Genomic DNA, 20,393 nt, shown 5'->3' with positions numbered 1-20,393 from the left:
CTCACCTGGATTCTGTCTGCTGCATGGTAGGGAGGGGAGGAAACTACGGTCATGACCTTCTCTGCTCTGGGAATCTCTGCTTCCCTCCTCCCTTTGCACATGCAAATCCCAGGCCCTGTAATTCCATCTGGCTGCAGAACAAGCTCCTTATCACTTCCAGCACTTTTCACAGGAAAAGGAGCACTAAATGTTCCAAAGCTTTTCTTGGCTTTTTGACCTAGTTCCCACTGGTATCTTGTCCATCAACCACCTCTGTACATAGGCATGGTGCTACATGGTTCCGAGTGTGCTCTGCATCACAAACCAGGCCCCCACCATGCTCCATGCAGTCCTGGGGCATTGCAGCCTGGCTGAAGCAGTGCCTTGGTCCTTGGCTCCCACCTCAGTACAGCCAGAAAGAACACAGGGAATGTCATCCCAGTGGATTGAGGCCACACAGTCTAGACCAGATACAAAATGTATGAGTGGAAACTCAGCATCTTCCATAGGGACTGAAGAATCCAAGTAATTTAATATTGGTAAGCTCCAATCTAAGGAATATGGCAAACTTTCCCAGGGGGGTTTTGCTGGGGAGACTGACCCATGGATGAGACTCATCCTGATGGGATCAGTTCCACGGCATTAGAACAAGGAGGCAGTGCTGCCTTCCCCTTTACAAGGATTGGATATTAGAAAACATTTCATCACTGAAAGGGTGTTCAAGAATTGGAACAGGGAAGCAGTGGAATCGCCATCTCTAGAAATAGTCAAGAAAAGTACTGATGTGGTGCTGAGAGACATGGTGGACTTGGCAGTGCTGGGTTAAAGGCTGGGTTCCACGATCTTAGAGGTCTTCTTAATGGTTCTGTGATTTTTCACTCTGGAGAAGAGAAGGCTCAGGGGAATCTTAACAATGTCCATAAATACCGGAGAGCCGGGAATGAAGGAGAACGAGCCAGACTTCTCAGTGGTGCCCAGTGACAGCACAGGAGACAGTGTGTGCAAACTGAAAATCAGGAAATTCTATTTAATTATAAGAAAAGACTTGATACTGTGAGGGTGGTCCAAAAACTGGCACAGGCTTCCCAGAGAGGTTGCAAAGTCTCCATTCCTGGAGACACTCAAAACCTGACTGAACACAGTCCTGAGCAACCTGCTATAGCTGATCCTGTTTTGATTAGGGGGTGTGGACAGGATGATATCCAGAAATTCCTTATAACCACATTGATTTGGTGATTCTGTGCATAGGATCACTGGGAGTCCACTAGGACCAGGCTCAGTCCCCAGGCTCGAGCGTGGTGTGTGGGCCTTCTGCAGGGAAGCGTGGTAGCCCCGCTCTGCACTTCAGGGCAGACCTTATTGCAGCTTCTCAGTACTTGAGAGTGGCTTATAAGAAAGGTGGGGACAAACTTTTTAGCAGGGCCTGTTGAGACAGGACAAGGAGTAGTGGTTTTAAACTGATTTAGACGACCTAAAAGGAACACATTTTTTATAAAGAGGCTGGTCAGACACCGGCTTAGCTTGCCCAGAGAGGTGATTGATGTCCCAGCCCCAGGAAACATTCAAGATCAGGTTGGACTGGGCTCTGAACAACCTGATCCAGTTGATGATGTCCCCACTTACTGCAGGGACTTGTACTAGATGGCCTCTAAAAGATTCCTTCCAACCCAGACCATTTTGGGTCTCTGTGTTTCTCCCCTGTCTGTGTAATACCAAGCAACTCCTTTATTGTAATCCTCATATGCCCCCAAGGGCAGAAAGGGCAGCTGTGGCCCTCAGATGAAATAAAGAAAGAGCGGGATCACAAGGAGCTGATCTTACAGACACCCCCAGCAGCGGACACATGCCCACTGCTGGGAGCTTTCCCGGTGCAGTGAAACAGGAGCTGGGCCCGCTCCTCTGCCGTCCCTGTATGCGCGCAGCCATGCTGAGGGGCGCTGGTGGCTCCTGCCCTTGCTGCTGTCAGCTGGCCTCCCTCTAGCGCTCATCCCAACACCCTGCACCGCCAGCTTCAGGCGATTAGGCCTTTTCCTTCGGTCTCATCCTGGCCCGTTTGTGCCAGGTTAACTTGGAGGTATTTGGTGCTGCCTGGACTGGGTGGGAATAGCAGGAGGTGCTTCTGGTTTCTATCCCTGTGGTGGGGCCTTAGGCAACATAATCTAGTGGGTGGGGACTCTGCCTAGAGTGCAGGGTTTGGAACTAGATGATCTTTAGAGTCCCTTCCAACCCAAACCCTTCCATGAATCTATGGGTAGAGGTAATACAAGTCCTCGTATGCAAAGTCGGGGGGGTGGGGCATATTATTCTGGGTACAACCAACCTGAAAAACTGGGAGGTGTGGGGGAAGAATAATAATCTGCTTTTCCTTTTTCCTCTTCAGCTTAAACGTAATAGCAAAGGGGAAAAGGTTCTCTCAGCTCTTTGTCTGTCCCATCTGCTCCCAGCCTCCAGCTGGATGTGAACTTACAAACTGGATTGAGCAGGAGAAAAAGCATTTTTAAAAAAGCAGTGTGTCACCTGAAGCTTGCTCAACACCCTCTGTTATTTAAGTGCTTTCTTGTCCAGGCTCTAAGTGGGAGTGGGAAGCAGGGAGGGCAGCCTGACCAGAGCCAGGCAGAGAAAAGTCAATGGTCTTCATGCATGGTTGGAGGGATGAGCTTACCTCCCAGCTGCCTCCTACCCAAGTTTCTACATCCATGGTGTCTATGCACAATCCACCATCCTGGTTTTGGTGGCAAAATGAGTATTTAATCCTTCTGGCCCAGCTACAAAGCTTTTGGCTCCCTGATTTTTTTATCTGTTGTGCTAGGATCTGGAAGAGCAGATTCCTCACTCTTTGTAAAACAGCCATGGCATAGAGGCATCTGAAAGAGGAGACTTAGAAGGGCAGTAATGGTGTGAAACTATACCATTATCAACAGGGATAATTATGACAAAGCTGCACTGGTGCTGGGACAGAATAGGGAGTAGGTCTTGTGATGCTGCCCATGTCCTGGTGAGAGCAGAAGGCAGGGCACGGTCCTTCTGCCACCAGCCTGATGAGTGAGGCCAGCAGAAAGCTGCAGGTCAGGTTTACATGGAGTCTGAGGAAGAGAGGAGGTGACTTTCCTTTGCCAAGAAGCCCTGATTTCCCCATCTGCTCACTGAGCCAGTGTGTCTGTTTTTCTCCTGTCCCACAGGAAATCTGCAATGATCCACGTCTCTTTGTGGATGGGATCAGCTCCCATGACTTGCACCAGGGCCAGGTTGGGAACTGCTGGTTTGTGGCTGCCTGCTCCTCCCTGGCATCCCGGGAGTCTCTGTGGCAGAAGGTGAGTGATTCCCCATGCCAGGGGAGAGCCTGTCAACACCTTGGCTTCGCTTTGTGTTTGTCCAAGTCAAAAACTGGTTCTCAGAGATGCCTCATGTCCTGAAAAGCTGATAATGTGCAAAAATCTCCCTTAAATGACTGGCTTGCAAAGGGCATTAATCATCATGACTGCAGTCACCACACTCCAAACAAACCCTTGTACAGTTTCTCCTTAACCAAGTGGATCAAATCCCATCCTGTTTTTCAGATCCCAAATTTGACCCTTTGAATACCAAAACAATCCAAAAATTAAGAATAAGAACAAAATTCAGGATGATTGAATTGCTCAGCTGCAGCATTAGGCCCTGTTCCCCTTGTTCCCATGGTGTCCCCTCTCTTTGTTTACTGTGTTCCACCTTGGCAGTGAGACACCTCATGCTGGGGCAGAAAGGTTGATTTCAGGCTGTTACATCTCTCCCAAGTCACTGCTTGCCCAAAGCATCCATCCCTGGCCTGTCCCATGGCTGCATGGACCAAGTGTGGGGTCCAAAGGGAATGTACTGTGTGCCGGAAGGCCACCAAGGAGCTGCAGCAGGGCGAGGGGCTGCAGGCCTGGGGAGCAAGCAGAGAGGTACAGGGGGAGGGAGGTGCTCAGTGCCACATCCTTGGACAGTCTGTGCCCATCTCCACCATGGCCTCAGCTGTGCAAGATGTCAGCCCTGTGAAAGCCAAGGCAGGGGGACTTCAGCCTCTGGTGCAGGTGTACATCATCACAGGGCAAGAGACCAGCAAGCTGCAAGCAGCTTTTCCCAGATTTTACTGTAAAAGGCAGCCAGCCAGTGTGTGCAGGCTGCACCACCCTCCTTCACCCACAGCCTCCTACAGCCTTCCTCCACCCCACACCTTTACATCTGCCCTGGGTATTGTGGTTCTTCCAGTCTCTGCTTCCTGTGGTGAGCATGACTACCAGGCTCAGGGATTTCTTGCAGCATCCCCATTTTTTGTTAAAATCGAGGATTTTCTTTATATGGGAACAGGATAGCTGTTGTTGCCTTCTAGATAAGCAGTATGACTTCCTGCCATGGTGGCTGTGGTGACTGCTGTGGCTCTATCACAAGGATGATGCACAGGGTTGATTAGCTTGTTCCTCACCATCAACATCCCCCAAGGGTGAGTGGGCAAGTTGTCATCCTTCCTCACCATTCACTTCCAGCTCTGCCCTGGGAAATGCCAACCAAACAGAGGCTGGGTCCCTTTGGACACTTCATCATTTCAGTTTGCTGGGCATTGCTTTTCCTCCCTTGGCAATTTGGCTGTGGGTGTTTGTGACTTCTCATTTTCCATTGCTTTAACTCTCAGAGGCTTTTTTTACCTGCCCTCTCTTTTCTTTCAGAAAGGTTTGATTTATAGAATTATAAAGGTTGGAAGAGACCCTAATGACCGTTTAGTTCCAGCTCCCCTGCCACAGGCAGGGACACTTTTCACTAGACCAGGCTGCTCAAAGCCCCATTCAACCTGACCTTGAACGCTTCTGGGAATGGGGCATCCACAAATTCTCTGAGCCTCTTGTGTCAGTGTCTCACCATGCTCACAGTAAAGAATTTCTTATTTGCTGAAGATCTCAGAGACAGAAATAATGGGCCCCTGGGTCCTAAGTGTGATTACACATGCAATGTTATCACATGTTGCGATAACATTGCTGGACACCAAAATGTCTCTATTTGGGGTCTGGCAAAAGCTGAGAGATGCTGATGCAGGCTTTAGTATCTCTGAAATATCAGCCCAGGAATCTTGGCCCAGATCACCCATGGCTACTAGAAAATGTGTTCCTGGTGTACACCAGGATGTAACATAGGCTCTGCATGTCCCTTGCTCCATTTCACACAGTGAAATTGTCTCTCTTAAGTGTGGGGAGGGAGAATACCTTCAAGGAAATCAGGCAGGCCAGCACATCCCTGTGGATCCTAGGAGGTTATTTTATTCAAACATTTTCTTCCACCTTGCTTTCTCCATGCCCCTGCTTCCCATTATGCCTGCATGGTGAGAATCACTGAGTGGGAATGGAATTTAGGTGCTGGAATTTAGTTGAGAGCTGTTGTCTAAATTCCTGAGTCTTGGATGACCCTACATGGCTCTAGGTGTGATCTGGCTCTGTAATGCCCTTTCTATGATCCTTCAGATGTGTCTAGCTTTTATGAAAAGAAATGGAAACATTAAAATGTGGGTCAAAACCATGCCAGGATGCTGGTGCTGATTTCCTGCTGCAGGAGCAGTGTGGTGTCTGGTTCTTGCCAGCTGTACCATGCAGAAAAGGGTATGATGGTCATGTTAGTTTGCTATTCATTGACTTATAGTCAATTTGTCCCTTGGGACCCTCCTGTCTTTTTCTGGATGGCACAGCCTGATGGAGGCCACCAAAATGGTCAGGAGGAAAGTGGGTGTGTACATCCAGGAGGAGAGAAAGTAAAAGGGGAGCTTATTGCTGTGTGTAGCTACTTAACCATAGAATCACAGAATGGTTTGGCTTGGAAGGAACCTTTAAAAGGTCATCTAGCTCCATCCCTCCTGCCATGGGCAGAAACACCTGCCACTGGACCTTGTTCCTCTGAGCCCCATCCTGCCTGGATAGGGGAGTGTGGACAAGATGGAGCCAGGCTCTTGCAGGGATGCACAGTCAGAGGACAAAGGACAGCAGCACAAGCTGCAGCTTATCTTCTGCATGAGCTCAGTCAGACCCTGGAACAGGGCTCAGAGAGACTGTGGGACCTCTGTCCATGGAGATACTCAAAGATGGACTGGATGAAGCCCAGAGAAACACGACTGATTTAACTCTGAAGTAAGTCTTGCTTTGAGCAGTAGCTCAGACCAGACTCCTCCAGAGTCTCATTCCAGCCTGAATTAGCCATGAACCTACAGTCAGAGAAAACCACTGCCACTCATCCCTCCCAAGGTGGCATCCCTGGCTTTGTTTTGGGCTAATGAGCCATGGTTGTCAGGGAGGTTACTGGGGAGGCTGACATGAGACATCCCTTCCCTGTAGATTATCGTGCACAGCAGCACCAACAGCACTGACTCTGCAGATGAGTCGGGAGGGCGCTCAGGGGAAGCCCCAGAGGCGTTTTGCGTCACTGGGCCAGGTTGCCTAGCACTGCTGCGACTTTGGAGAAGGGACACCAGCTCCAGGGGCCTGTCTGATCCTTCCCCCTGCGTGCCCCGTTTGAGAGGCACACGCTGCTGAGGACAGAGCAGAGGAGCAGCCAGGGTGATGGCAGCTGGGGCAGGGACACTTGAGCTGCCCTTCACCTGCGACGAGCAGCTCACGCGGCGCATGCAGCTGCGGTTCCAGAGCCTGCAGCAAAGGAACGTGAGGCCCCAGGATGGGGAGAGGCTGCTGCGCCCCAATGAGCAGATCTACCGAGTGGATTTCATCCAGCAGCACCAGCTGTGCTTCCTCCGCTGGAACGTGCAGCTGGAGACACCCGGCAAGGTCACGGTGACGGGCACCTCCCAGCTCTGGACTCCTGACCTCACCCACCTGATGAACCGGCAGCTGCTGGAGCCGGTGGGAATCTTCTGGAAGAAGCCAGGGGCCGAGGAGGTGGAGTGCAATGAGGCAGATGCCCAGGAGTTTGGGGAGAGGATAGCAGAACTAGCCCAGATCCGCAAGGTGATGTATTTTCTCCTCACTTTCAGTGGCGGCCTCGAACCAGCTCAGCTGAAAGGCTCCATTGTTTTTAAAGCCTGATCCCTTCTTGCTCAGCTTTTCTCCTTCCAGCTATGTTTCTTTCAGTTCAGTTCTTTGTTCCATTTTTGCATCTGGAGTTTTTTTGGTTTTTTTTTTTCTTTTTAATGAGAGCCAGCACTGTGGTAAAGCAGAGAACAGCTCAGTGCTTCTGGAGCCCCTCAGCCCTGTGAAATATTCCCCAAATGTGCTTCCTTCTGTCCAAATGATGGGGAGAAGGGGACCATGAGCTTGCTGCTGCATTTGCCTGGAGTATAAGACTGTGTGCTTGTGAATTCATCAGGGATTCACACAGGGTCTTACTGGCTTGGAAATACAAGGCTGCCCTAAGTCCTCTCATTGTAGCAACTGCACACCAAAAACCCACTGGAAAAATGAGTAATTGCCCTACCAGAAACCATCAGGGACCCCTGAAGAGAGCCCTGCTTTCCAGTTTCCATCCTAGCCATTGTTTGTGATGGAGTTCCTCTCCTTGCAAGGTGCTGAGTGCTTGCAGGCTCTGGTGACTTTTGCTGCTGCTGTGGCTGCTTGGAGTCTCTGAAGACCAGTCCCATGGAGAATCCACCTTGCTGTGAAGCTGAAGTACATACCCTTGGACTCACTGTGTTCTGCAGATTGTAAACCCACTGGACTAATGGGGAGGCTGGACCAGCCTTTTCTGACCACTGCCACCATTTCTTGCTGGGAGGAGGGTGGAATTTGTTGGTCCAACATGGTTGGAGCAGATGTGTGTGTGTGTGTGTGTGTGTGTGTGGGCAGAGCCAGCAGCTCAGAGCAGCCTAGGCCAGCAGTGAGTCCTCTGCAGCAGAGCTAATTTGTCCTTTGTTCTCTCCTTAAAGCACCCATGAAAAAATTTACTCTGAAATGTCTATAGAGAGCCATGAGGCTGCAGACCACCTTGCAAGCCACAGAGCAGGAACCTGCTGCTTCTGTCCCTGAAAAGCAGTGTCTCCTGCCCTCTAAAACACAGGGGAGCAGAGGGGAGTGATACGTTTATAAGTATTGGAACAGGAGAGTGTTTTTGCCCAGAGTGCCCCATGACTGCAAGTAAACTACTACATTTGGATGTTTCCTTTTCCTCCACCAAAAACGTGGAGAGTACTTCAATGAAGCTTCTTGAGACACACAGATTGAAAAGTCCCTTGAAAGAACTAAGTGTTATCACAGTTGGTCCTCTGCTCAGATTGCACTCAAATGTGTGTGAGTACTCCTCAGGGGGTGGCCTGACATCCTCCCAGGTTGAGTAAGGAGAGAGCAGTGATGGGAAAGCCAGGGCAAGGTGACTTTGTACCTGTGGCCTGCGGACTTAGGCAGACCAGCCCCAAAAAGAGTCCAATCTCTTCTCCAAAACCTCCAGAGATGCAGACCCCATGCCTTCCACAGCCCAACAATAGTGTATAAAATGACACAAGTTATGCCAGGCAGAGAGGAGAAAGAAAGCAGATCAGCTACTGGCTGGAGAGATGGTGGGAGCTCTGAGTCTTGCCCAAAACCAAGGCTCAGCAACCATCAAATCCTACAGCCATGCTCTGGCCATTGCCAGACAAGTTGATGTCTTTGTTTAGACTCCAAGTCTAGAGTAGAGAGAAAAGTGGATGCATCCCTGCTTGGCCAAACACCCTCTAGGGTCCTAGCAGACTTTGCCATGGAAAACCTGTCCTTGTACATTCCAGAGCAGAGTTCCTGACTACAAACCACATTGGACCAAATAACAGGAGCCACTGGCAACATCCAAAGGGGTTATTGCATGCTAAGTCTCACAATATGCCATTGCTACGTTGCTAGGGTAGAGTTCTTGCTGCAGATATCTCCCTGGGTGTTGGTGTACCACAGTACAAATAAAATAAAATAAAAGCCTAGACAATGGGTTCCTCTTAAGGACTGAGGCTGTTTGTGTCTTCTTCATGCTCCTTTTGGCAGCTGCCCTAATCCTGTACACAATAAAGCACCAAATTTCAGCTCAATATTGGTATTCTTGAGCCCCTTTTAACTTCCTGTAAAATGTAAGATGAATGTTTACTTTCTTCTCTGAAAGACTTCATGGAATATTGAGCAGGTTTTTTGTGGTCAAGAGGGGGTTGAAGCTGGGCATAGAAGGGGAAATGATTCTCAGGTGGATCCTTGTTTCCTTCAGAACTGGGGAGGGAGGTGAGGGGACCAGTGTGATCTCTCTCTGCTGCAGGGGAAATGAGCCTCTTTTTACCAGTCACTGAAACTATCCCTACACAGTTTCAGCATCCCATAAAGACTTTCAGATACATCACCCTGTCCCATCTCCCAGGGGAATTTCATCCCAGTTTGTACCACAGCCCAGCAGATTGGTACAGCTGGGTGCCCCTCTCCTTATTCTGAACTGGCAAGTTCCCAGCAGAAGGCTTGGAGAACTTGCCATGTACCAATTTCTCCTTCTAGTCAGGGAGGTTTTTTCCCAGGGTCACAGGTTCCTTTTCTCTTAATTAACCACTCTTAAGAAAATTGAAAAAAAGCCCTAAATCAGCTTAGGGAGGTGAACCTGGAATTTTTGAGCTCCCAATTTACCCATCTCTGAACCCTTTCACTGTAAATTTGTTGCACTAAATGGTGTTGCAGCTCCAGATTTTGTGAACCCCTAAGGAAAAAGCAGCACAGCTGGATGGGGGAGAAGAATGTGGTTTGCACTGCCCCAGTGTCACACAACCAAGCTGAAGGCAGGACTTCTTGGGATCCTGGGATGGGTGGTTCATGGCCATACTCTCCAGCAGGGAACACCTGTGGAGGTCAGACTCTCTCATTTCCTCCTGGGTCAGTGTAGAAATACAACCAGTCCTTGCTCCTGGACCCTGCTCTGGATGAAAGCTGACCATTTTTGCTGCCTTCAGTGTTGGAGGGTGCTCCCAGCGCTGTTCCCAAGGGAAGAGATGAGGAGGATGGTGGGACCTGTGTGTCCTCCACCAGTGACAGTAGGAGCAAGTCTCAGACCCAGCCAGCTGGAAGCTGTCACTACCAGCTCTGGCAGACAAGCTGCCTCTAATCAATGCTGGGATCATTTCTAAGCCCACATTAATAGCGAGTTGATTATCACAACGGCCCTCCATGACAATTCATTAGGATGAGCTCCAGTCAGGAGGGAATCCATGGGCACTGATGGAGGGCTGGCTGACCTCTCCTGGCAGTCTCCAGAGAGGACTCTGGGACACAGTTGTTAGCACTCCTATAAAACATCAAACCTCCAAATGTGGCTCTGTTTCATGGCTTTGTCTGCTCTGCTTCTATTGATCCATATGACTAAAGAGTGGCTGTGAGCTTGCAGGGCTGATGGCATCATTAATATTTCAGTGTAGGAGCAATAAGAGCCCTGGACCAGATCATTGCTGGTAGCTAAGGAGTCAGGGGGCTCTTCAGAGGGAATTCTCTCTGCACAATTCCTGCTTTGTGACAGCAGACAAAAACAACAACAACAAAAAACAACAACAACAACAAACAAAAACCCAAACAAAACAAAACAAACAAACAACAACCAAAAAAAGAAGCTCTGTCAGCTGGACAAGGGTAGACAGTAAAGGTGGTTTCACCATGTCCTGTGACTTCTTGAAGAGGCTCTTTCCATGCAATGTAGTTGTGTCCTCTCCTATCCCACCCCAACATGCTCAGCTCTCCACAGGAAAGTGATTATTTGGTGTATTGGAACATAATGCATGCTTGCATGGGCATCTTGGGTTTTTTTATCACTGAGCTCATGATCCTTTGGGAGCAGGTAAGTGGAGTGGCAGGGGTGTGGACAGTCAGTCAGTTCACTGCTGCTGTGTAAGTCAGTCCTTGTCAGCCATCAGCTGCAGTAACCACACGTGGCCTCACAGCCTGCCTTGGCCATGCAGTAAAACCACATTGCCTCCAGCCTCAGCAAAAGCTAAACTGCAGTGTGGTAGTTCCTTGCCTTGTGCCTCTGTGTCCTGGTTCCAAACAAGATGCAGATCTCCCTACGTGTACCCTCTGTGCCTGGCTGTGGTCATTTCTGTCCCAGCTGTTGGGTGAATTTTCCATCCAAAGCAGAACTGGTGGTGCCTGCAGCAATGATGGGCCATGGACTTTGGCGGTTCCCCTTTGCTTGTGCCTGTCCTGCTGGCAGTGACACAAACCTGTGCCTCCTCTGACCCCTCAGCTGCTCTAGGGCTTCTTTCAACTCAGGCCTTCTTTTCTGTCTTTCATCAAATCACCTCCCTGTGCTTGCCTGGGTGAGTTTGGTAGGTCTTGACAGGAAAGAATGGAGGCCTTGAGGGAATGGGGATCCTGCTTTTCCCACTTTTACTTAACAAAGTAGGCTCATGCAGAGTATCTGCTGCATGTATCTTTGTTGACACTAGGTAGATGAATACCATACTTGCTCTTGGACCAGTCAAATCACACAAGAATCAAGTAGGAGAATCAAAGAAGGCGCTCTTTGTTAGTGGTACCCTACTGACACTAAAAAAAACAAAAGACGTGGTCATAAAAATAACCATCCCTGGTTAGACAAAGAGCTCATCTGCTCCAATAGACTGTTTACAGAAATAGATGGCAGCAGATTCCAGGATAGGGTTATAAGAAAGAGGACAAAGGCCTTTAACTCCACCTTCCAAGGGACAGTGAAGTCTAACTATTCCAGTACATGTTAATCTAGTCTGCATTGGCAGAACCAGGTCCAAAATCTGGCCCCAGCAGACTGTAAGTAAGTCCATCCCCCTCATACTCTTCCTTGTCTTTGATATTGTCTGCATTAGTGCCAGGATGAGAGTCAATCCCAGCAAAAAAAGGGATAATTTGAGTATGTATGACTCTTCTTTTGCAGGTCATCCCAGACTGGAAGGAGCAGGAGTGGAACCCTGAGAAACCCGAGAGCTACGTGGGAATCTTCCACTTCCAGTTCTGGCGTTTTGGTCAGTGGCTGGATGTGGTGATTGATGACCGCCTGCCCACACTCCACAATCAGCTCATCTACTGCCACTCCAACTCCAGGAATGAGTTCTGGTGTGCCTTGGTGGAGAAAGCTTATGCCAAGTAGGTACCCAGGCAGTTGTTGGATAAAGTGGGACCTGGGCACTCTGATTTTCCTCTCTGTTCATTCACCAGCTAGTTTGCAGCAGTGGAAACAACATCTTTCCTGTGGAGAAGTAGTGCATGACTCAAACAGACAAACACTAAGGAAAAAACCCCTTGTCTAACCCTAATTTACCCTCAGAGCAAAACACCCTTCAATGTTTCTTTAAGTAACACCTATTCTAGAGATTTCAAGTTCCTTTAAAATTGGTCCTATGACAGCAAGAGTGCAACAAGGAACGTGGGTCCTATTTTTTCACCCTAGTTTTCTGTCCTCTCCCACTTGAAGTTCAACTGCAAATCTCCATTCTTGAGGTTGCCCTAAGAATTGTCCCCGACCCCTTAAAATGTCAGGCCAGTGTTGTGCCATCCCTGCCACCCTCTTTCAGGTTGTCAGGCTGTTACGAGGCCCTGGATGGAGGCAACACAGCTGATGCCCTGGTGGATTTCACTGGTGGGGTCTCTGAGCCTATCGACCTGACTGAAGGGGACTACATCGCTGATGAAGCCAAGCGCAACCTCCTCTTTGAGCGCGTGTTGAAGGTGCACAACAGGGGAGGCCTCATCAGCTGCTCCATCAAAGTAAGCAACATTACCAGTATGGTCACAGTGCCATGGGAATAGGTGTTTTAGGATACAGTTGTCTTACACAGTCATAAACTTCTAAATTAGATCAGATAAATTGTGGCCAAGGGTTCCTGATTCTGGGTGATGGCAAAAGGAGTGAATCCTGAATGTCAACCCTCTTTATTCTTTGTTGCTATGTCCAAGAGCCCACGTTCATCCCAGCACTCTTTAAAGGCTACGAGAGGATCCACTCCAGAGAAGGGCATTTTGGTGTCTGCATCTGGGCATCTTTACAAATGCTGGTTTCTAAACCTCCCAGTATAACCAGTATATGAGCTTTATCAGTTGCCAGTATGGGAGCTCAGAGACCTCATGAAGCAAATGAAGAAAAGGGGGGATGCAGCACATAAAATGGCATCTGAGATGTGCCAGCTGGCTTTCTCTCTGACTATTGATGCTCTTCTTTTTGGCTTAAAGAAACACGCAGTGAAATCTGAGTTGCTTTCTTTCCCAGCCCCCCAGAGGTGGTCATGTCCCCCTGGTCTAAGCACTGTCTGTGTCCCCCTGCCAGGCCACGTCAGCAGCTGACATGGAGGCTCGCCTGGCCTGCGGACTGGTGAAGGGCCACGCGTACGCGGTGACGGACGTGCGGAAGGTCCGTCTGGGCCACGGCCTTCTGTCCTTCTTCAAGTCGGAGAAGCTGGACATGATCCGCATGCGCAACCCGTGGGGTGAGCGGGAGTGGAACGGCCCTTGGAGTGACACGTGAGTTGGGATGGACAGCTGGTTTCAGTGGGAAATTCTTCCCTGTGAGGGTGGTGAGGAACTGGCACAGTCCCTCAGACAAGCTGTGGATGCTCCATCCCTGGAAGTGTTCAAGACAAAGTTAGATGGGGCTTTGAGAGACCTGATCTAGCGGTAGGTTCCCCTACTCATAGCAGGGGGTTAGAATGAGATAATATTTAAGGTCCTTTCCAACTGAAACCGTTCTGTGATTCTGTGATTCCATGTTTGTTCATACTAGTGAAGGATGTGCGTAGGTCACCTTTGTGCTCCTATTCCAGCAAAACAAGCACCCAACAGAATCAGCCTCTGCCACCACCAGCTGCTGTGATGGCTGGGGATGAGATGAGGAACCAAGGGCTAGTGCAGCTAGAGCCTTTGGCCACAGTCAAATTTGTTATCTTTATGGATAGGGCTGTGATGGTACTGGCCAAATAAAACCCTGCCATACTGGATTCAACTCCACTGGTCAGGAAGGAAGCGGAAGTTCCAAGCCATGCTGCACTTCCCCTGTGTTTGGCAGATGACCTAACCAGAGCAGCATGGGGACTGGCTTTATACAGTCCTTGTGCCTCAATTTCTTGTGTGTCCCTTACCTCTGAGTAATGATCCTGGTCTCTTCCCACAGCTCTGAGGAGTGGCAGAAAGTGAGTAAAAGTGAGAGGGAGAAGATGGGAATGACAGTGGAAGATGATGGAGAGTTCTGGTGAGTCCCTCCTGGGTTTGTGACTACAGGCCATGCTCACAGCATCCTCCCACCTCATGGAGCATGTACATCTTTTCCATGCATACAGCTAGCCAGAGAAAACAGACTTCCAAGACGTGGGATCTCTAGTGAAGCTCCCTCCTTGAGCCCATAGGTGTTAGCTTTTGATGGCCATGGCCCTGGAATTGCAAAGTGCTCTACCAGGCCACCACTCAGGGACCAAACCATTTCACTAGGGTACTGAGAGCCTGTCCTAAATGTGCTGAACTTCACAGTCTCAACAGGAGTATTTCAGTACAACATTTACTCTTGTGTGGTGAAAGGGCCACTGTGCTACTTCTCCCACTCCAAAACACAGAGATCTGTTGTTTGAACTCAAGAAGTATTTACTGCAAGCATAGAGAAAGGTATCTCCATCTCTTTTGGAAATATCTCATTAATAGCTTTTGTTACTCATCAGCCATCAGAGACAACCCATACTCTCTAACCAGTGATCAAGAAAATCCCCACAGTGTACTTTTCCAGGGAATGAAGCATCATAACCCAGTTCTGCCCTTTCCTGACTCAGGATGACCTTTGAAGATTTCTGCAAATACTTCACGGACATCATCAAGTGCCGTCTGATCAACACCTCCTACCTGAGCATCCACAAGACCTGGGAAGAGGCAGTGCTACACGGAGCATGGACCAGAAGCAGTGACCCCTTGAAAAACCGCTCCGGAGGCTGCATCAACCACAAGGACACTTTTCTGCAGAACCCCCAAGTGAGTAATGGGGCAGAGGGCCTTCTGGAGCCTTCACGTGTGCTTCCAAGTGTTTAACTCTCCTACAGGGACCTAGAAGGCCAAAACTCTACCAGACCTCTAATATATTATTTGGGCTTATGGCAATTCTCTGGCACAGCATGACCACCAGCATCGAGGCCAACTCTATTAACATTATCCCTCTTATCAAGGAGACTGCATCCAAATGCTTAGTGTAGAGCATCTTGGCACAAGGGAAAAACAAACTGTGCCACAGGGTAGCAATATTGGCTGGTTCCAGTCAAACAGGGCCAGGAGTAATTTCCAACAATCTGGATGTCCGAATTTCCAGTTTTTATGCCCAAACTTTGATGCTGTTAAATTTACCAGGACAGGTGTAGCCCATAGAGCCATTTCCTTCTAGCTTGAAGTTCACCTCCTGGAACAGACTTTTCTGGAGAAAAGGAGGCTCAAGGGGACCTTATGGCTCTCTAAAACTTCCTGAAAGGAGATCATATCCAGATGGGATTTAGTCTCTTCTCCCAGGTGACAAGTGGTAGGACAAGATAAAACAGCCTCAAGTTGTGCCAGGGGAGGTTTAGATTGAATATTAGGGAAAAGTTCTTTATTGGAAGGGAAATATACTAGGAGAGGCTGCCCAGGGCAGTGGTACAGTCACCATTTCTGGAAGCATTCAAAAGGTGTGTGGATGTGGCACTTGGGGACATGGTTCAGCAGTGGACTTGGCAGTGCTAGGTTAAGGGTTGGACTGGATGATCTTACAAGTCTTTTCCAACATAAATGATTCTGCAATTGTCTTGTCCTCTCTGAACTGGGATTCTCAAGATCACAAGCCAGGTCCTTATGAGTCCTTCATCTGTCAAGCAGTTGAAGGATGGTCTGGTCCATTGCAGGAGTTGCCATCAAGGATGTGGGAGAGTTGTGTCCAGCTTCCAGCTCTGTATTACCCTTTTTAAGCCAGGCTGTGCCTACTTGGAGGTGGACTGGGAGAAGCTGATGTTAGATCTGTTAAATCCACCCCCACCCATGTCTAGGGATGCTGTATTAATAAATATTTCCCTTACCTTCCTCTCTTTGCTTCTAGTATGTGTTTGATGTGAAGAAGGCAGAAGATGAAGTGCTGATCTCCATCCAGCAGAAGCCCAAAAGGACCAGTCGCAAAGAGGGCAAAGGAGAGAACTTGGCCATAGGCTTTGATATCCATAAGGTAGGCTGGGCTTCTACATGTTGGCCTGAATGCCACTGTAAATTTGCTGGTTGTGGAGTGGTGCACCAGCATTGCATGACCAGGTCGTTCATTTAAGCATTATCAGGGTGCTTCTGGGGTGCCATCAGCACGGCCTGCCCTCCTCTAGAGAGGAAGAGGGATATCAAAGGGGACAGCATGGACAGGGTTGCCCAGAAAAGCTGTGGATGCCCCGTCTTTGGAAATGTTCAAGGCCAGGCTGGATGTGGCTTTGAGTAACCTGTTCTAGTGTGAGGTGTCCCTGGCCATGACAGGGGATTGAAACCAGATGATCTTGAAAGTCCCTTCCAACCGGAACCATTCTGTGATTCTGTGCAGTTCTTGCTAAAAGCAGCGATTAGTCTTTTCTCTCCAAATGTGGAAATCTGTCAGACTAATCCTTATGTGTTGTTTGCTGGGTCTGCAGTGTTAAGCTGGGATTCAAGAGATGAGTCTCTGAGTTAAAAGAATTGGGAAAGCCACATCCACACTTGTTTTCCACCCAGCACAGTTGGGACCCTTTTTCCTGGTTCTCCTGTCTCCAGGTCTCCTGGCACTGTGGACTCAGTCCTTGCAATTTTTTCCCCCCCATGGTGGATACCAGTACCTTTTCAGCCCGTGACAATCCGCTGTGGTCTCTGCCCAGGTGGAGCTGAATAGGAACTACCGGATGCACACGCTGCAGCAGAAGGTGGCCAGCTCCATCTACATCAACTCCCGCAGCGTCTTCCTGAGGACAGACCTGAAGGAAGGCCGCTACGTCATCATCCCCACCACTTTTGACCCCGGTCACGAAGGCGAGTTCCTTCTCAGGATTTTCACAGACGTGCCTTCAGATTGCCGGTAAGGAGCACAAGCAGAGATGGGGAGGAATTGGCTCTTTGGAGACAGCCCTGTGCTTTTGATTTGTGGTTTTTCCTGAATGGTCATAGCCTTGCCTGCAGCTGCTCTTTGGCTTTCTGTTAAGGGTGGTCAAGAGACAGGACATCTTTGCAGGTATCTCCACAGACATGCAGAGAAGCTGCCACTCTGCCTCTAAGCATGGTATGGGAGACCATCCCTAACCCAGGCTGAGGAGACTGGAGTGGGAAACAGAGTCTGACAGTGGATACTGCATAGTCACAAAATCACAGAATATTCTGAGTTGGAAGAGACCCACGAGGATCAGCCAAAGATCATTGAGTCCAACACTTAAATGAATGTCCTGTACAGTCCTTCATCGTGCCAGAGCAAATTCTTTGGGATAAGACTGGGCACCTCTCAAAGGCCATGTGTTTTTCCTTGCAGAGAGCTGACACTGGATGAGCCACCACACACCTGCTGGAGTGGGATGTGTGGCTACCCACAAGTAGTATCCCAGATCCATGTCCTTGCTGCAGCTGGGCTCAAGAATCAGGATTCCCAAGGAGGTACTGGTCTTTCCCTGCATGTTGTCTGGCCCCAGAGGCGTTGGGAAGTGGTTTATGAAGTGGGACATTGCTGTAATTTATATCCTCAGATTTTTTTTTCTGTGAAAATGCTTGATTCATACACCAGAGGAAGAGAAAGTCCATGGAGGGCTAAACTCACTTCTTGCAGTGGACATGATCTGGGAGCTCTTGTATTTAGGCTGTTACCCAGGACTCTCCCAAAACTTCCCCAAAGCCCTTAGCAGACGTCCTGTAACAACCCAAGCTTTCCTCCCAGGTATGAGCAGCTGTAAAAGTCAGGAATTGTATTTAAAAGCTTCTTAGTAAGAAGGACAGAGAATGAGCCTGATGTGTGGTATTCATCACTGGGGGCTGGATAAATGTCTTATCAGCAGAGGGTATGCCAAATTTAGCTCACTTTGGGGTGGTGTGGATCTAGATCAATTCTGACATCCATCAGTTTTCCTGCATGGAAGACAGCAGCAGGACCATACCTCTTCATGTCCTGCAGCCACACAGAGGCTTATGGCAAGAGCCCCATGCTCTGTCTGCCTCTGGACCAGGAAACCCAGTGGTAGTGATGGCTTGTACTAGGAGATTGCTAGGGGATAAAAGCTCTAGAGGATACCATTAGAGAAGCAAATACCTTTCCACCATGGAAATAGACCAGATCCTAGCCTTTCTCCCCCTTTTCCTGAGTCAAGGATATGTGGTAATTGTGGCAAGATTTAGCCAAACACGTTCAATCTGAATTTAAAATATAAAAATATAAAAATTTTAAAAATCTAATAAAACCCAATTAAAATTATACTTTTTCTTTTCACCCAATAATTATTATCAGGGCTGCCTATCACTATATCCCTGAAAGTAATGAGTAGGATCTTTTCTAAGCAAGGACTAGTCAAGTGTGCTTATTTATCACATGCCACAAAGGGAATTCTTAAACCCTATTTGGTGTTTGGGGATGGAATTTAACCCTAGGCAGGTGTTCTTTTCTTGTGTTATTCACAACAGGTCAGTGCATCTGTAGCAATGCAGGGAAATCTGTAGCCAAAGGTCTCTGAAGTGTTCACAGAAACAAGGAGGTTTATCTTTCCTTCTTGTGGATTCTGGAGTCATGAAACATCTTTTCCACAAAAACCCCTTGTGATTTGCTTTTTTCCAGCTGTTTTCCAGCTGTTCAGCTCCCACCACCAACAGTGTGTTTGGTGTTTTCCAGTGCAGTTGCATCTCTCACACATCCCAGGCCAGGCCTTATGCACTACTTTGGAAATAGTGATTTACAGATAGGAATTTGGCCCTGGCTGATGGAATTTGAGTATTTAATGGGACATCCCAAAAGACAAGATAATTTGGAAAAACAGCTGTGAAATCCAGCAGCTGTGTCTCACCAGGGGAGCCAGGTCCTTGCAAAAAGAAGGTTAGCAAAGAGGTGGTCTGACAATCAAAATCCCTGGCCCTCAGAAGGGGCTTGTTTGTTCCTCCTCATTTCCACATTTCCCTTGGACAAGAAAGCTCATCCAGCTGGTCTGTGTTTCCATTATAGCCACTAAAGTTCATGGTAAGAAAATGCATTCTGGCAGTTAGATTTCCATAGCAATAGCTCTCTCTCTCTCTCTACTGAAATTCCCAAAATAAGGACTTGTTTGGCAAGCTGAAAGTATTCATTAATGAGAGACTCTTTCCTTCTCCTGGAAGCTCAGGTCCCCTCCAGCTGTGGGCTGGTAGTATGAACTTGGTCCTCCAACTTCATCCTCCATCTGGTATTTCCTTGTGTCAGCCTCTTTCTCTTCTCCATGGTTTTATTTCTGCCTGCCTCTAGGAGAGCAAATGCTGAAAGGAGGTTTGAGTAGGATGATGTCCTCCATGGAACATTTACTGCAGTGGTCAGAAGAGTTTGGGGTGATGAAGGAGTGTTCCTGTAGAATATGGAGACAAGAGAGGCAGCCCTTTCATAGAATCATAGAATTGTTTCAGTTGGAAAAGCCTTCTAAGATCATTGAGTCCAACTTTAACTCAGCCCTGCAAGTCCATCACTAAATCATGTTCCCAAGTGCCACGTCTACACATCTTTTAACTTCCTCCAGGGATGGTGACTCTACCACTGCTCTGGGCAGTGTGTTCCAGTGCTTGATAACCCTTTTGATGAATTAGGGTTTCCTAATATCCAGTCTAAACCTCCCATGGTGCAATTTGAGGCCCTTTCTTCTCGTCCTGTTGCTTGTTTCCTGGGAGAAGATACCAACCCTCACCTCCTTACATCCTCCATTCAGGCAGTTGTAGACAGTGATAAGGTCCCCCCAAGCCTCCTTTTCTCCAGGCTGAGCCCCCCCCAGCTCCTTCAGCTGCTCCTTATCAGACTTGTGCTCCATCCAGACCCTTCCCCAGCTTCATAGCAGTCCATCAGCACCTGCTGCCTCGAAACAGTGTCACCTAATAGAATTAAATTGAGTCAAACAGCTGAGCTCCATGGACATCATCTGGGGTGTTACAAACCCTTTGGCAGATATCCATCTCCTCTGGTAGGATATGGAGGCAAAGTACTGCATGACACCCCTGCAAAAGGACTCTATGGAATTACAGGACCTACAACAAAGAAAAAATTCTCTTTTCTCTCCTCAGGAGCTGATCCTTATGTGATCATCAAGTGTGAAGGGCAGAAGGTTCGTTCTCCAGTGAAGAAGAACACGGTATCACCAGAGTTTGATGTGAAAGGGCTCTTCTACCGCAAGAAGCCAGGACAACCCATCATTGTTCAGGTACCTGGCAGGCAAGCAGTGGGCTGAGGGATGGAGACCTCTCACTTGGACCCCCTGGCCTCTCCTCACACTGTCCACAGCAGATCTGTTCCCCAGGCTGAGCATCATTAGTTAATGC

General features: G+C 48.6%; 2 protein-coding genes across 2 annotated transcripts in view; both read left to right on the top strand.

Moving 5' to 3' along the window:
- The window catches only part of CAPN5 (calpain 5), a 52,528-nt gene that overhangs the window by 28,635 nt on the left and 3,500 nt on the right, over positions 1-20,393 (top strand). The window contains exons 3-12 of the mRNA XM_071432967.1: positions 3,159-3,290; positions 11,815-12,023; positions 12,452-12,644; positions 13,201-13,394; positions 14,041-14,118; positions 14,687-14,882; positions 15,967-16,089; positions 16,754-16,950; positions 17,395-17,516; positions 20,139-20,275. Coding sequence (XP_071289068.1) covers positions 3,159-3,290; positions 11,815-12,023; positions 12,452-12,644; positions 13,201-13,394; positions 14,041-14,118; positions 14,687-14,882; positions 15,967-16,089; positions 16,754-16,950; positions 17,395-17,516; positions 20,139-20,275 — 1,581 coding nt within the window. The remainder of the gene's footprint in view (positions 1-3,158; positions 3,291-11,814; positions 12,024-12,451; positions 12,645-13,200; positions 13,395-14,040; positions 14,119-14,686; positions 14,883-15,966; positions 16,090-16,753; positions 16,951-17,394; positions 17,517-20,138; positions 20,276-20,393) is intronic.
- On the top strand, positions 6,534-7,016 carry OMP (olfactory marker protein). The gene has a single exon (XM_071433868.1). The coding sequence runs from the start codon at positions 6,534-6,536 to the stop codon at positions 7,011-7,013; it is 480 nt and encodes a 159-aa protein (XP_071289969.1). The 3' UTR covers positions 7,014-7,016.

Source organism: Agelaius tricolor, unplaced genomic scaffold (assembly GCF_023055355.1).
Source record: "Agelaius tricolor isolate 1412-34295 unplaced genomic scaffold, bAgeTri1.0.p SCAF_9, whole genome shotgun sequence".
Classification (NCBI taxonomy): Eukaryota; Metazoa; Chordata; class Aves; order Passeriformes; family Icteridae; genus Agelaius; species Agelaius tricolor.
The sequence above is the reverse complement of the archived record's forward strand: the minus strand, read 5'-3'. Positions and strand labels throughout refer to the sequence as shown.